Source organism: Sphaeramia orbicularis, chromosome 3 (genome assembly GCF_902148855.1).
Source record: "Sphaeramia orbicularis chromosome 3, fSphaOr1.1, whole genome shotgun sequence".
Taxonomy (NCBI): Eukaryota; Metazoa; Chordata; class Actinopteri; order Kurtiformes; family Apogonidae; genus Sphaeramia; species Sphaeramia orbicularis.
Window position 1 is genome coordinate 44,636,488 of NC_043959.1, and position 16,275 is coordinate 44,652,762.

The window sequence follows — 16,275 nt, forward strand, 5'->3', positions numbered from 1 at the left end:
GCAATTAAAATGGAGCTTATACTTTATCTGTAGATGCAACTTTTATCACTGATGAAAGATTAGGTGTTGATGTATTAAGGCCATTTTGTTGAGGACAAGTTAGCATTGAAATTAAACATCGTAAAAAGTAGAGAAACACAAAAGACTGAAACAAATAACCACAGGGGAGATGAAACAGAGTGTGTTTCCAAGTCAGGAAACAATATTTAAAGGTCTTTTCGGAACGTTCTCCCAACAGACCGTAAAAATTGCACTGCGTGTCATTTTACCAGTAACTGCCCAAGTAAATTTTAATCAATGAAGACGCTGATGCTTGCAACTGAAATGACTTACTCTAAATTAAACTGTAAAAAGGGTAAATGAAATCACTGTAAGTCTTTCCAAATGACATAATACAGCCTCATAGGGTGATGGTGCAATAGCAGGAAAAATACTGTGAATGTTATGAACGAAAAGTCTTTGTTGTGAAAGAACACTCAAAATAATAATGTGCTGAAGACATAAACCAGTGGGTAAAACAATTATCGAGTAGAAAATGTAAATTATATGCTGATAAAAATGCTGAATATGATATATTGCACGATGCTTTAACATCACTTTAACTCATAAAGACCCAGTGTTACTTTTGTAGCACTTTTGTTCTAGTTCCCAAATGAATTTCTCTCTGTTTAAAATTTTTTAAGTAATTTATCACCATTTGTTATAATAATATCCTCTGTATTTTGCATTTTGTCAGTATAAATCTTGTACTTTCCTGTATTTATTTCATTAATCATGTAGATTTTCATGAAAGCTCATATTAAAGTTGAGGGTTATTATATCCGAAACAGAGAAAACTGAAAAAAAAAAGTGACTTTTTCAGCAAATATATCATTAATTGAACATAAAACAGGTGTCTCCATCCACTGTCATTGATCAAACTCCATGGGTTTTACTAGTAAATCACTGTTATAGAAGATGATGGTGTTTCCACGGTAACTACGAAGCCTCTGAATGTCCAAATGGGTCATATCTGATGACCGTGAAAAGATGGCAAACTACACCAGTTATTTACATTTGTATATTGGTAGGATTAGTGGATCAACAGGTATTTAACATTTTAGATCAGTAGATGCTTTTGGTCACCAGTGGCTGTTTGGGTCTTTATACGTTAAATTAATACTTTAATGAACAATTGGTTTGTGACGTGTAGTCTGAGTCTGGGTGTGTGTTTAAGCAACAGAGCCAAACAAAGGGTAATCTTACCTTCGGCAGAGATTGAATAGCTGGATGAAACTCCCTCAGTGTTGGTGACAGAAACAGAGTATGTCCCAAAGTCCTCTTTATCTGCGTTTTTAAAGATCAGCTTAGAACTACAGCCAAAGTGGAATGGGGGGGGGGGGCAAGAAAGAGGCAAAGAAAAGGATTAAAGCTTAGAGATGTTTTTCAAAGCTTCAAAAGGAGTTGTTTTTTTTTTTTTAAAGAAGTACATCACAATATGAAAACACATGTATTTCTGTTCTTTTGTTTGTGCATGTCCGTGGTCTTACTGGCTGCCTTCAGTCTTAATCACCAGTCCTTTAGAGAAATCAGTGATTTCCTTGTAATCTTTCTTCCAGATGAACTGAGAGCCCTCATTTATTTGGCAGGACTCAAATGACAAAACAATGTCTCCTGATTTCTCATCCACAGTGCAGGACACCTCCTGGGAACCTTAAATACACAAAACACACACAAAATCATTTTATGACGCACTAATCTCCCTAAAGTCCCTTCACTTTTTGTCTTTATTCTAATTTAAACACATTGAAAAACCCTGTTCCTTTGGTGTTACCTCCAATTACATGAACGTATATAGATTCTAGAGGCACTATTTCGATGTGAAAATCGGTATTGTACGTCGTCACCTTCTTAAAATAACAGCCTATGTCATTATTTTTAAGTTTTTCTAGTAACACAAAAGACTGAATCAAATATATGAGTATGGGTTTGATCAAGCGAAAGTGAACATCAACATGAATAAATAAATTTGCACACATCATTTATCAAGTGGACTCATTTTTTAGCTTAAGATCTCTATTTTATGGAACTGTTATCCTTTTTAAAATACCACTTACACAGTACAGGAGAAGTTCTGACCTTCTGCTAGGCCACATTAAATTAACAAAAGGACATGCAAAAGACTGTCTATTACTTTTAGAAATTAAAATTCTGAATGATGACGTTTGTGAATTCTTACACTGGCCACATTTTAAAAGACTATCTGTGAACTGTTACTGAGAAATGACTCTTTATTTATAGTTTACCAATATCAGTATGGACCACCACAAGTTGTAAACAACACTGTGTTAGTATTAAATACATTAAATAAAACATTGGGATTATATCTGGTTTGTTGTTTTAAAAAATAAGTCAATATTTTGGGTGATGCATACAATGGTAAAGAGTTGTCCACGTGTTACTATGGCAACCTGTCCATGTGTTACCACATTCTCATGTCAAAAAAACAGAGACTTTTTAATATTTTACTCCAAAATGTATTTTCAGCATAGCTGAACATAATATCTAAAAGGTTTTGTCCTGCTTCATATCAATTTCTGTCGAGAACTGAATGTTTTGAATGTTTCGGTAAAGCTTAAAAAATTTATGTTCGTTTCAAGTCCTCATGTTACCGAGCAGTAATTTGACATTTTTCACCTAAAAATTTTATCTCCCCACATTTTGTTACACATAATGTAAAAGTGCTTATAATTACCTTCTCAAATGTTTATAATACCTGCATATATGTTACTCTGCTTACATGACAGAGACTGTTGAACACCAAATGTGTCCATGTGTTACCCTTTGATCAGACCTGTTTGTAATGCTTTTTGTATGATTAACCCTTTCATGCACACTGGTCACTACAGTGGACAGCTGTTCAAAAGTGTTCTCTTGTATATTCGTGGATTTTGTTGTTTTAGTTCCATATCAGCCAACACAGTGGACGCTTATGCATCATCCCATACATTGCCATTCGTACCATTACTGTAACTTTGCTGGTCTAGATAAACCTGATCTGCAATAAGATGTTTGAGAGTAAAAAAAAACAGCTAATTGTTATTAGACTGTAATTAACAGTTGTTTTTTTTTCATATTATCTCCATGCAGGTATGTTAAAATGTGAGAAAACATCAGATTAGCAGCATTAAAAATGTTTTTATTTCATAGTTTTCACACAGTATATCAGTAAACACATGTTTCTTTGGTTCTAAAACTAAATGCATGGTGTCCAGCTGAGTGGACATTTTTGTACCTCCATAAAAATAGGCTAACAAGAATCAATAGAATTATTATTTTTATGCCTAAAGAGGGATAAAAACACTTAAGAAAAAAAATCGTGATTAAGATTCTTATAATTCATGCATGAAAGGGTTAATGAAAAAATGTAAAATTATGGCCATTATTCTAAGAAGGTGATGACATGATGCAGTTCATACCTTCAACAGCCTTGGCGGTCACAGGGTCAGAGGGCATTGAGGCCATACCCACTCCTGCTGCATTCACGGCACGCACTCGGACCACGTAGCTGACGCCCGCCTCCAAACCAGTTACCTAAAAAAGAAGGTGAGGACAAAACACACATGATAGAAGTGATATAGTTACTGCGACATAAACATTAATCATCTTAGCTTTCTGTCAGACCACAGACAACAGTACGTTTCTCCACAGAATTGGTGCATTTTGCTGGTAAATCATATTTGCAACTGGTAGATAAAGCAAAAAAAAAGCAAGATCCATCAGCTATATTGTCCAGTTAATGTTCATTATCCTACAGTGATTTCCAAATGTTACACTGGAAAAAATCTAAATCTTACCTAAATATTTTTCACTTGTTCCATTAGCAGATTTCTTTGCTTAATTCAAGATTTTTTTTGGCTTAATTGAAGCAAAAAAATCTGCCAGTGGAACAAGTGAAAATTATCTTGGTATCTTGGATTTTCACAATCTATTGTCTGAAAATAAGTTCTTATATCTCACTAAAAAGTTACTCTTTAGGTGATTATGTCTTATTTTATGTGTGATGAAATATTTTGACTAGAAATGAGAAATACACTTGGTAAGATTTAGATTTTTTGCAGTGTAGTATTGTTGATAATTATTGTGATAAATGCTCTGCTATGTCACCTTAATGAAACATTTAATGATAACATTTGCAATCAGAAAAAATATGATGTATGTCAATAATTCTCGCAGTGTCTAAATCAGCTAAAAATATAGCTCTATATTATTATGCATGTTGCAATCATGCACTTCTGCTTTTTCAAGTAACTGTTTACTTGATCCACTAGATGTCAGTGTCAGACAGTTTTAAGCAGCTGGTTCTAGGGTGTATTTGCTCTGTGCACTGTAGTTTGATATAGGATATTTAATAGAAATTTTAATTGTAATTGTTTTAAATTTGAAGTATAACATAAAATAATATCCACAAAATGTTTAAGGAATGTTATTGCATTAAGGATATACATCATATTCTACTTTTTGGAGGCAGTACTGTTTTATTCATCTTTAAATGCAGTGAACAGGATGAATTATGGAATGACTTTAACAGTGGATGTCATTCTATAGGGTGTCCCATAAGTCTCCATACATAGGAAAAATAAACGTTTCTTGACATAAACCATTTTTATTTATATAATATGCTCTATATGACTGCCATTTTGTCGGGAACACATTTCAATGCGTGTCCTCCACTGCTGAAGAATTATAAAGAAGAAATATAAAGAAATACATGTTAGAACCATATGTATTATGTCTCCTATGTATGGAGACTTATGGGACACCCTGTATTGTATCAAGATAATATTATATGGAGCCATATATTCAAAAACTTAAATAAAATGAACATCAGCAGCAACAAAAATGACAAATATAATACAGTCGTACCTTGAGGAAGCGATGACTGACAGCAGTCTCATTGGCTGTGGTCCATTTAGAAGTACCTGTCTTAGCGTACTCAACATGGTAGCCTGTGATTGGTCCAGAACCAGTATAGACAGGCTTCTGCCACTCAACCACCAACGAAGTATCTCTTACTTCACAGAAAGTCAGGTCATAGGCAGGGCCTGGTACGCAGAAAAAAAACACATGAATATTAAGGGTAATATTAATGCCGTTGATTTTTTTCTGACGTCACTCAGGAGATAGCTGACTCTAACCAGGTTCAGGCATATTCCAGGCATCACAGGTGAAGTCAGCTGAATGTTGGGAAGCAGGTCCAAGGCCAGCCAGGTTGGCAGCATACACCTGGAACTGGTAGACCGCTCCCTGTGTGAGGCCCTCAACCTGCAAGAAAACATATAATAGTTACTATAATGGGGCAAGTCATTATTATCATTGTAAAAATATGGTCTCCTGTCTCACAAGTTGAATTGTAGCAAGATTTTCTTTAACAGTCCTGCTTTCAGTGCACATTTACTATAATATCAGACAACCAGCGATCTTTTTGGCTACAATTATACTATAACTAGCGCGTTGAAAAGGATGTATAAATCCACTAAAATAACAAAATATAGAACATTAGAAGTACGCATAAAATAAGATATTATAGTGAATTGGTTATCATGATAGGAAGATACTATCATATTTATTGATCATTGTATTTGGAGTAAATATTTGAGGTGGATATGTATATTATAGTTTATACTGATAACGGTTGATTATTGCAAATCTGATTGTGTATGAGGTGACTAAAAAAAAAAAAGTGTATATGAATGGTTTTTATGGATGTTTTGTGTTATTGTAAAAAAATATACAGAGGAAAATGTGTGTTAAAGCAAAGGAAGCAGATCTAGTTTGACTATTAGATTGTAAAAAGGGGGTGGGAGTCAATAAGTTATACTTCTTTCCACTCCTTTTCGAGCGCAAAAAAATTGTATTTATTTATTTGTTTTGACCATGTTGTATGATTCTGTTATCTGATGATTGTATGTGCTCGAAATAAACTACTACTACTACTAATTGACCTGTGGATGGGTTCTAGATGTGGTAGTTTGTATGCTGTGTATGCGTGCATGCTGTACCACATTTGTCCAGCAGTCACCGCCAAAGTGTTGTGAGTATAGCAACGTGATTGTAAGGCTATTGTATTCCAAAATTACTAATATCTCCCAAAATATTAGTCCTGTCAACTTGCACTTTTCGCTAGTCTGTTCCTTGACCAAAAATACATAAGTACGCCAAACTGCAGCAGTCAGCTCTTTACAGATTTTGTGTGAATCCCCAGACACACATACACACACACAGAGGGCAATTGGCTTTTATAATATTGATTGGTTGCAGAACTTTTTTTTTTTTTACATGAATATCCTACCCATGTTTTATAACAGATGAAGAATGGCACAGTGGTATTTTAACTCCTTAGGAATAAGTGAGAAAGATTAGGAATACTAACGTTACCTTATAAACTCTTTCTGTCACCGGTGGGATATGAACCTCCCTCCATATGGTTGTTCCGCTGCGTCTCTTGTCAACAAAATACTCCTTAATACTTGCTCCTCCAGAGTGAAGAGGCTTCTTCCAGTTCAGAACCATCGAACTGCCGTCACAGTTCAGCAGAGCAATATCATATGGAGCAGAGGGGTTGGCTAAAAAGGCAGAAATCAAAATGATATGAAGGACACCATTTACAGTAGTCAGAATTATTTAGATCTAGCAGAGATGATTGTTATTCATCAATAATAATATCAATAAATATGGGGACACTGACTGAGGGCAGCCTTGACAGTCAGTGGTGCAGACTCCTGGGATTCATCACTTAGACCCAGCTCATTGATAGCCTGGACACGGAACACGTAGGTTTCTCCAGTTTTCAGACCACTGACCACAAACCTAAAGAGACAGAATCACATGCAAAATGATTTTAGCAGCTCATTCACGAATAAAGCCGTATAATGTTGCAAAACATACTTTTCGCTCCTGCGAGGTTTGTGGTTGGCAGAGGTCCAGTCCTTGGATCCCTTTACACACTGGTCAATGTAATAGCCAATCAGGTTATTGGGTTCCTTTGGAGGAGCCCACTGGATAAGGACAGACGTATCTGTCTCTCTTGTGGAAATCACCTGACCAGGAGCTGATGGCACACCTGGAAACAAAGCAATATGTAAAAATAGAGAATAGAAATCATGATAGTATTAATATTATAAAAATACAGAGAGCCACAGAAACACTTTTTTTTAAAAATATTTACAACTCAGAAGTTCTATTCTAGCACAACTTAAGAACTCGTTGCAGAAACCTCCGTTGTCCACATTAGAAACTTACATTACTAAGAACTGTTTTGACAAAAAATTAATATCACAGTTTAATAACATATTGATAGATAATCATAGTGATAATTCTGATAGTAAGAGACAAGAGTGGATAAAAGATTTAGGAACAGACGTTTCATTAACCCTTTCATGCACAAATTATGAGAACCTTAATCAAATTTTTTTCCTGAGTGTTTTTATTCCTTTTTAGGCATGAAAAAAAACAATGCGATTGAAAATTTTCTTCTGAAAAATAAATAAAAAAAAATAAATAAAAAAAAAACATAAAAAACAATAATGGAAAAAAAAAAATTCTTATGAACCTATTTTTCATGAAGTTGCAAAAATGTCCGCTCAACTGGACACCATGTGTTTAATTTTTGACGCACAGAAACATGTATGTACTGATAAATTGTGTGAAAACTATGGGGAGGGCTTATGATTCTGGGGGTTTATGCTCAAGAGAGATCTACATAATGTTACCAATTCATGTCAGAAAAGATATGTAGTGTCTTAAAACTTTAATATAGATATGTGTAAAAAAAAAACAAAAAAAACAAAAAGAACAACAAAATCCATGAATATACAAAAGAACAGCTGTAGAATAGCTGTCCACCGTAGTGACCAGTATGCACGAAAGGGTTAAATGAATGGAGTACAATTTGTTCAGTGACTCACATTAGAGCCATCAATACCCGTTTAAGGTTGGTACAGTTTAACTGGGTAATGCGAACTTATGTCTCCCCAGTACAATTAAATAAATTCGATCCTAATATACCAGACCTATGTTACAAGTGTAATAATCATCAGGGTTCATTATATCACTGTTTATGGAAATGTGATGAGATTAAAAAATTCTGGAATTCTGTGTTGAAATATGTTTCCCCGATTTCATCTTGTCCGATACCTGTGTGTCCTAAATTATGTATACTGGGCATTTATCCTGTAAACTGCTCTTTATCTGCTAAAGAAAGAAAAATGGTTGATTTATGTTTATTACAAGCTAAGCGGTATATCGCTTTGTGTTGGAAAAATATTGGTCGCCCCTCTTTTGACTTCTGGTTAAATAATTTAACCTCAAGTTTGGCTCTTGAGAAACGGACGGTTAAAAAGAAAACTTCAGAATTCTATAACATTTGGAAGATGTTTTTGGATTTAATTTAGGGTGGTGATAATGAAGGGGTAGTGAGTAAATGACAAATTGGGACATTTTGTTTGATGTGGGAATGTACATGTATAGTATTATTTCAACTCTACACCTAAGTTTTATTTATTATGTTATTTAATCAGCTGTTTCTATATAATGCTGTCAGATTACTGTTTGTCACATCTTTTTCAGATTTATTTTATTTATTTTTATTTTATGTATTTATTTTGCTTTATTTATATATATTTTCATTTATTCATTTATTTATTTTTTTTTCTCTGCCATGTTCAAGATGTTCATGATGTTTAAAGTTTTGTATGACTAAAAAATAATAAATAAATGTTTATTAAAAAAAAAAAATACAGAGGGCATTTAAAATATATAAAACATTAGTAGACGTTATATTGCATAAGTGCATATGAATATAGTTTATATTAAAAAGGTTGATTATGCAAATCTGATTGTGTGTGAGGTGAATAAAAAATGTGTGGTGAATGGTTTGCATGGATGTTTTGTGTTGTAAAAATGTAAAAAAAAAAAAAAAAAAAGTGTTAACAAAGCAAAGGAAGCGGAATCGATTTAATTATTAGTTTGTAAAAAGAGAGTGGGAGTCTACAAGTTATACTTCTTTCCACTCCTTTTCAAGCACCAAAAATTGTGTTTGTGTTGAATTGTTCTTTGTTTTCTGATGATTTTATGTGCTTGAAACACAACTTAACTAACTTGCTATATTGTATATTTTATTCCACACTGGAAAAAAATCAAAATCTTACCAAGTGGTATTTTTCACATTTCTAGTCAAAATATCTCATCACACTTAAAAAAAAGACATAATCACCTAAAGAGTAACTTTTCAGTGAGATATAAGAACTTATTTTCAGACAATAGCTCTTGAAAAGCTTATTTCAAGAAATCTTACCAAGATAATTTCACTTGTTCTATTGGCATATTTTATTTATTTTTTTGCTTGATTCAAGATTTTTTGCTTAATTCAAATAAAAAAATCTGTCAATGCATCAAGTGAAAATTATCTCAGTAAAGTTTCTTGAAATAAGATTTTCAAGATCTGTCGCCTAAAAATAAGTTCTTATATCTCACTGAAAAGTTACTCTTTAGGTGATTATGTCTTATTTTAAGTGTGATGAGATATTTTGACAAGAAATGAGAAAAATACACTTGGTAGGATTTTGATTTTTGCAGTGCATCCTTGCAGAAAACCTAGTGATCTGAGACAAGGTACAAAGTATTGGATACAGACCTTTGAGTTCCTGAGTCTCGATAGGTCCAGTCGGCTCTGACGGCTCACTGGTTCCATAGATATTGGCTGATAAAACTCTGAACATATATTGCTTTCCCTCGGCAAGGTCAAAGACGGCATAACGTGGGGATCGAATAGGGACCTGAGTGTTAACACGCTGCCACGCACCACTGCCTGCCATACTCTGTGGGGACATAAAACATGATATACAGAGTGAGACCGAGAAAGATGAGGGAAATGTGTCTGCAGTTATTTTATATTATGCAGTAGACTGCAGTGATTCTTAATAAATCTCCAAATGTTGCAGTGTATAAAAATGATGTAAGGGCTTATGATTCACACAAAATTAGAGGTATAATCTCAGGTCTATATAAAGGGCTTGTTAACATGAAAACACATTCCACTTTATATATAAAAATAAAATGGGAAATAGAGGGAGGACTGGATCTGACAGAAGAAGAGTGGATAAGAGTCTGGGAATATCAATGGAATTGTAGTAGTTCACAGAGTTGGAAAGAGTTTGGCTGGAAAAGCTTGATTAGATATTTCATTACACCACATCAAAAGTCCCTCTATAGAGATAACTCCCCAATTTGCTGGAGAATATGTGGTACTACAAATGCAAATCATTATCATCTCTTCTGGAATTGTTCAGTTATCGAAAATTACTGGAAGGAAATGCATAAGGAAACACAAGAAATTATCGGGAGCCACTTATCCTTTGAATGTAAATCTTTATTTTTTGGACTTATACCAGAAGGATGGCCAAAGAGAAACAAATATTTATTTAATATCCTGCTAATAGTGGCCAAAAAAGCCATCACAAGAAAATGGCTTTCATCAGAAAGCCCAACGCTGAGCATGTGGATGGACATTACAGTGGACATATACAGGGTGGGGAAGCAAAATTTACAATGAACATTTAGTTGTTTTTTCTCAGCAGGCACTACGTCAATTGTTTTGAAACCAAACATACACTGAACAAAAATATAAACGCACCACTTTTGTTTTTGCTCCCATTTGTCATGAGCTGAACTCAAAGATCTAAAACTTTTTCTGTGTACACACAAGGTTTATTTCTCTCAAATATTGTTCACAAATCTGTCTAAATTTGTGTTAGTGAACACTTCTTCTTTGCTGAGATAATCCATCCACCTCACAGGTGTGGCATATCAAGAGGCTGATTAGACAGCAGGATTTTTGCACAGGTGTGCCTTAGGCTGGCCACAATAAAAGGCCACTCCAAAATGTGCAGTTTTATCACACAGCACAATACCACAGATGTCACAAGTTTTGAGGGAATATGTAATTGGCATGCTGACTTCAGGAATCTCCACCAGAGCTTTTGCCTGTGAACTGAATGTTCATTTGTCTACCATAAACCATCTCCAAAGCTGTTTCAGAGAATTCATGAAGAAGACTGTGTGAGGAAAATGGTGGTCACACCAAATACTGACTGGTTTTCTGACCCCCCTGGACCACCCAATACAGTAAAAGTGCACATTTTAGAGTGGCCTTTTATTGTGGCCAGCCTAAGTCACACCTGTGCAATAATCCTGCTGTCTAATCAGCATCTTGATCTGCCACACCTGTGAGGTGGATGGATTATCTCAGCAAAGGACAAAGGAGAAGTGCTCACTTAACACAGATTTAGACAAATTTATGAACAATATTTGAGAGAAATAGGCCTTTTGTGTACATAGAAAAAGTTTTAGATCTTTGAGTTCAGCTCATGAAAAATGGGAGCAAAAACAAAAGTGGTGCGTTTATATTTTTGTTCAGTGTATATTGATGTCATAATCATACCTAACACTATTATCCATACCTTTTCAGAAACTTTTGCCCATATGAGTAATCAGGAAAGCAAACGTCAAAGAGTGTGTGATTTGCTGAATGCACTCGTCACACCAAAGGAGATTTCAAAAATAGTTGGAGTGTCCATAAAGACTGTTTATAATGTAAAGAAGAGAATGACTATGAGCAAAACTATTACCAGAAAGTCTGGAAGATACTATTAAAGAAGAATGGGAGAAGTTGTCCCCCGAATATTTGAGGAACACTTGCGCAAGTTTCAGGAAGTGTGTGAAGGCAGTTATTGAGAAAGGAGGAGGACACATAGAATAAAAACATTTTCTATAATGTAAATTTTCTTGTGGCAAATAAATTCTCATGACTTTCAATAAACTAACTGGTCATACACTGTCTTTCAATCCCTGCTTCAAAATATTGTAAATTTTGCTTCCCCACCCTGTATAAGATGGAGAGACTTACTGCAGAGGTGACCTATAAGAAGGACTTGTTCGTTACGCGCTGGAAGAAATGGATGGAATACATCATGCCACGCAGACCTGACTTTGATGCTTTTATTTTTGTATAGAAGATTAGATATAGTGAATGCAATAACTGCAGTTCACTCCCTACTTGTTAATGTTCTTTTTGTTTGTTTCATTGTTAAAAAAAAATGGGACATTCAGACTAATATACTGTTGATGACATTTAAAATGAATATCTTTGTCAAAATTGATGCAGAATGTCAATAAAAAAGTGAATTAAAAAAAAAAAAAAAATGATGGGATGTAATTTGTTTCCTAAAATGTGTTCTGATTATATAATGTGTAACTAGTGCGATGCAGAAGTGGCAGGTCCAGTGTAGTCCTCAAAGAAGCATCGGTTAGTCTTACCTTCTCCATGTAATACCACATGGGGGCCTTGCTTGCATATGCAGGGGCTTTCCAGCTCAGAACAACATATGTCCTGTCTGTTTCAGAGGCGTAAATTCCAGATGGAGTACCTGGAGGCTTTCCCTCAGCTGTACAGACATGAACAAAACACCTATAATTACTATTCTCAATGCTATAATATGCAGGTGTCAAACATGTGGCCCGGGGGCCAAATCCGGCCCGCCCAAGGGTCCAATCTGGCCCGCGGGATGAAATTGTGAAATGCAAAAATTACCCTGAATATATTAACAATCAGTGGTGTAAAAATCCTTTTATTTCAGGTTCCACATACAGACACATACAGTCCAATTAGATTTCAAGTGGGTTAGACCAGTAAAATATTATCATAATAACCTATAAATAATGACAACCCTAAATTTTCTTTGTTTTTTGGTGTAAAAAAAGTAAAATTACATGAAAATGTTTACATTACCAAACTATACTTTTACAAAAAACATGAATTACCTGAACAAATATGAACAAACGGAAATGTCTTAAGAAAAGTAAATGTAATTTTACCAATATTCTGCCTGTTACTAAATGTTTTGTGCGATTGTAACGCACATGTGTAAATGATAAACTGATAAACTGAGGTATAATATTGTTAAAATTGCATTTGTTTTTCTTAAGACAATTCAAGTTGTTCATGTTATTCAGATTTTTAAGGAAACTTTGTTGATATAAACCTGATCATAATATAATTTTACTTTTTTCACCGTTATTATTTTACTGGTCCGACCCACTGGAGATCAAATTGGGCTAAATGTGGCCCCTGAAAGAAAATGAGTTTGACACCACTGCTATAATACTATCATAGATATTATGTAATTAATATAAATATATGAACCTACCTTCAACTTCATCATGATAAGACACAACATCAAGTTTTCCTCCAAGCTTTTTGGCTACATAAAGATAAAAAAAACAAACAGCATTACCATATTACCATTTTGTCCATTTGGTAAAGTTATTTGTTGCAATAAAGCTGTGGAAATGGCGGTAATATTGCTATTTATTGCATTATATGAACACATTTATCATTATTTGAGCAAGGCACTTTAGACTGTGCCTTGAGCAAAGAAGAGCAAACACAGAACCTTAAATGTAGCCCATAAGATGTAAACAACCTTGAATTAAAAATGAGCAGAATGTGAACTATTTGCATTAAGTTGCATCTGTAGGCCTTAAATAAATCTGTGATGTGTTAATGGAGGAAGAAGAAAAGCAACATAACAGCATTTCATCAACTCTGTGTAGAATTAGTACAGTCACGGAAAAAATTATTAGACCACTCCTTGTTTTCTTCAGTTTCTTAGTCATTTTAATGCCTGGTTCAACTAAAGGTACATTTATAGCTCACACTGTAAGCCCGGAATTTATATTTACTAAAATGCTTTAATTACAATGCACTTAAATGATTTAAGTTTTATGATGTTACTATAAAATGTTAAGTATATTCTACTAATTTGTAGACATAGTTGAAAGTCCGAAAAAGTTTCAGTTGAATGGAATTAAATCACTAAGTTTTAGTCATGACCACACCTTTGTTATCTTCGCGTTGCATTGTGGGTATTGGGCATGTTGTTGAAAATGTGTTATTTTTATGTGCAGGGGTTCAGCGGGGTTGTGGTGTTAGTGTTAATTTGGATATAATGTGTGTATGGCAGTGTTTATTGTATTTATTTGTGTTTGTTTTTGTATTTTTGTAGAGCTGCACCATGAGTCAGAGCCATAGGAAGAACTATGGCTTTCCTGTTCATCCAAGGCGGTTATTATACAATGGAATTCTTAATATGTTGTCAAATTAAATGTACTTCCTGTCTTCTGGCAAATGACATTGAGTTAACTTCCATTCATGCTGCAATATATTAAGCTGAACAATTCTATAACTATTATGGTCAAGAATAGGATTTTGAGTTTATTATCTTAAAAGAAGTTGTTTAATCAATAATAAATTAATCTGACTGTAATTGAGAAAATTAGTCAGTGTAATCTAAAATGCTGAGTTGAATGGTTGGATAGTGGGGTTGATTTTACAACAGATTTAAAGTTCAAATAACTTGTCTTTTATGTCTTTGTAATGATACGATGTCAGCACTGAGAAGGATTACATGCGGTGTACCACAAGGATCAGTGATTGGTCCAAAACTGTTTATTCTTTATATCAATGACATCTGCAATGTAACAGATTTTTTTTAGATATGTAATATTTGCTGATGATACCAATTTGTTTTGCTCTGGAAAGAATTTAAAGGAACATCTGTGTAGTGTAGAAATGGAGCTGGAAAATCTTAAGACTTGGTTTGATGTCAATAAATTATCTTTAAACATTAAGGAAACAAAATTTATGGTTTTTGGGAATCTAAATGCAAGTGATTGTAATGTTAAATTAAAAATTTGTAATGTTGATATTGAAAGAGTTTCTGAGACTAAATTCCTTGGAGCTGTCATTGATCAAAAGCTAACATGGAAACAATACATTGAATACATTAAAGGGAAAATCTCAAAATCACTTGCAATCTTGTATAAATCTAGAAATGTATTGAATTCCAAGGCCTTGCATTTAATTTATTACTCATTGATTGTTCCCTATATAACTTACTGTGTGGAATTGTGGGGATCCACCTTCAAAACCACCATAAATTCAATAATAAAACTGCAAAAACAAGCTATACGTATTATCAATAAGGCTGATTATTATGCACACACGGAGCCACTTTTTCTAAATTCTTATGTGATGAAATTTTATGATCTCTTTTATTATAAAATAATGCAAATTATGTTCAGAGCAAAATCAAAAATGCTCCCTGACACAATACAGAGGTTCTTTTCAATTCAGGACATTCCATATAATCTCAGAGGTGTTTGCAAATTTACTGTACAAAAAGCTAAAAAAGGTATGAAAAGGAGATGTGTGTCCATTATTGGAGTTAAATTTTGGAATGATGCCAACATAAATTTAAAAACATGTAATTCTTTTTTGGTTTTTAAGAAAATGGTTTGTAAAGCTATTTTTGAAGCTTATAAATACGATTAATTATCTGTTGTTGTTTCTTTGGAGGTTGGTAGCCTAAAAAGTTGTAATATACGATAGGCCTTGATAAGCAGTCTGCTTCTGCCTATACCTTTTCAGTCATTATTCAACACATGATTCTTGATTTTGTGATTCTGTGTTTTTTTTTTCTTTCTTTTGCGTGAAATGTCAATACTGTGTACAATATTTGGTGTTGTCATGACTGAATAAACTACTACTACTACTACTACTACTACTACTACAGTCTACTCTCGTTAAACCGCCCGCCGTTATACCGCCATTTTCGCTCACCGCCGACCAAAACCATTGCACAAAAATCCCCAATGCATTATTCCATTAGCTACCGCCATTTCCGCCTATCGCCATCCGCCAGCCCAGTTCCATGCACAAACAACACTTATACCATTGATGTCCCGACCGTTATACCGCCAGCGGTGCGGCGCGGCACCCCCGAGGTGCGCCGCAGCGCGGCACCTCTGAGGGGTGCCGGTATAATCATTGTATAAGCCGCGTCGGAGTATAAGCTGCAGTGTTTAAAGTGTGGGAAAAAAGTAGCGGCTTATAGTCCGGAATTTACGGTATATATAGGCTAACATCTTCATTTCAGATGTCAAAAAGTGTTTGCGGCTCCCAGTGTTGTCTTTTCCGTGGAAACCGGGTCGAAATGGCTCTTTGAGTGTTAAAGGTTGCCGATCCCTGCCTTACAACATAACAGAATCAAGATTTATTTAGAAACGCAATTAGAACGGGTTAACGGAGGCAGCATAGACATCATATAGTAAAGACATGCACATTATGGACGCAACCCGTTGTAACGCCATTTTCGCTATACCGCCAATTTGGCCGTG

The 16,275-nt window shown here is 34.5% G+C and overlaps 1 protein-coding gene across 2 annotated transcripts in view; it reads right to left on the reverse strand.

Annotated features, from left to right (window-relative positions):
- myom2b (myomesin 2b) overlaps positions 1-16,275 on the reverse strand; it is a 55,102-nt gene that overhangs the window by 20,320 nt on the left and 18,507 nt on the right. For both annotated transcript variants that reach the window (XM_030160761.1, XM_030160754.1), the window contains 11 exons: positions 13,245-13,298; positions 12,355-12,482; positions 9,674-9,857; positions 6,928-7,102; positions 6,728-6,849; positions 6,418-6,605; positions 5,178-5,304; positions 4,906-5,084; positions 3,459-3,573; positions 1,530-1,692; positions 1,246-1,352 (listed from right to left, as the gene is read on the reverse strand). In XM_030160761.1, the coding sequence (XP_030016621.1) occupies positions 1,246-1,352; positions 1,530-1,692; positions 3,459-3,573; positions 4,906-5,084; positions 5,178-5,304; positions 6,418-6,605; positions 6,728-6,849; positions 6,928-7,102; positions 9,674-9,857; positions 12,355-12,482; positions 13,245-13,298 (1,542 nt within the window). The remainder of the gene's footprint in view (positions 1-1,245; positions 1,353-1,529; positions 1,693-3,458; positions 3,574-4,905; positions 5,085-5,177; positions 5,305-6,417; positions 6,606-6,727; positions 6,850-6,927; positions 7,103-9,673; positions 9,858-12,354; positions 12,483-13,244; positions 13,299-16,275) is intronic.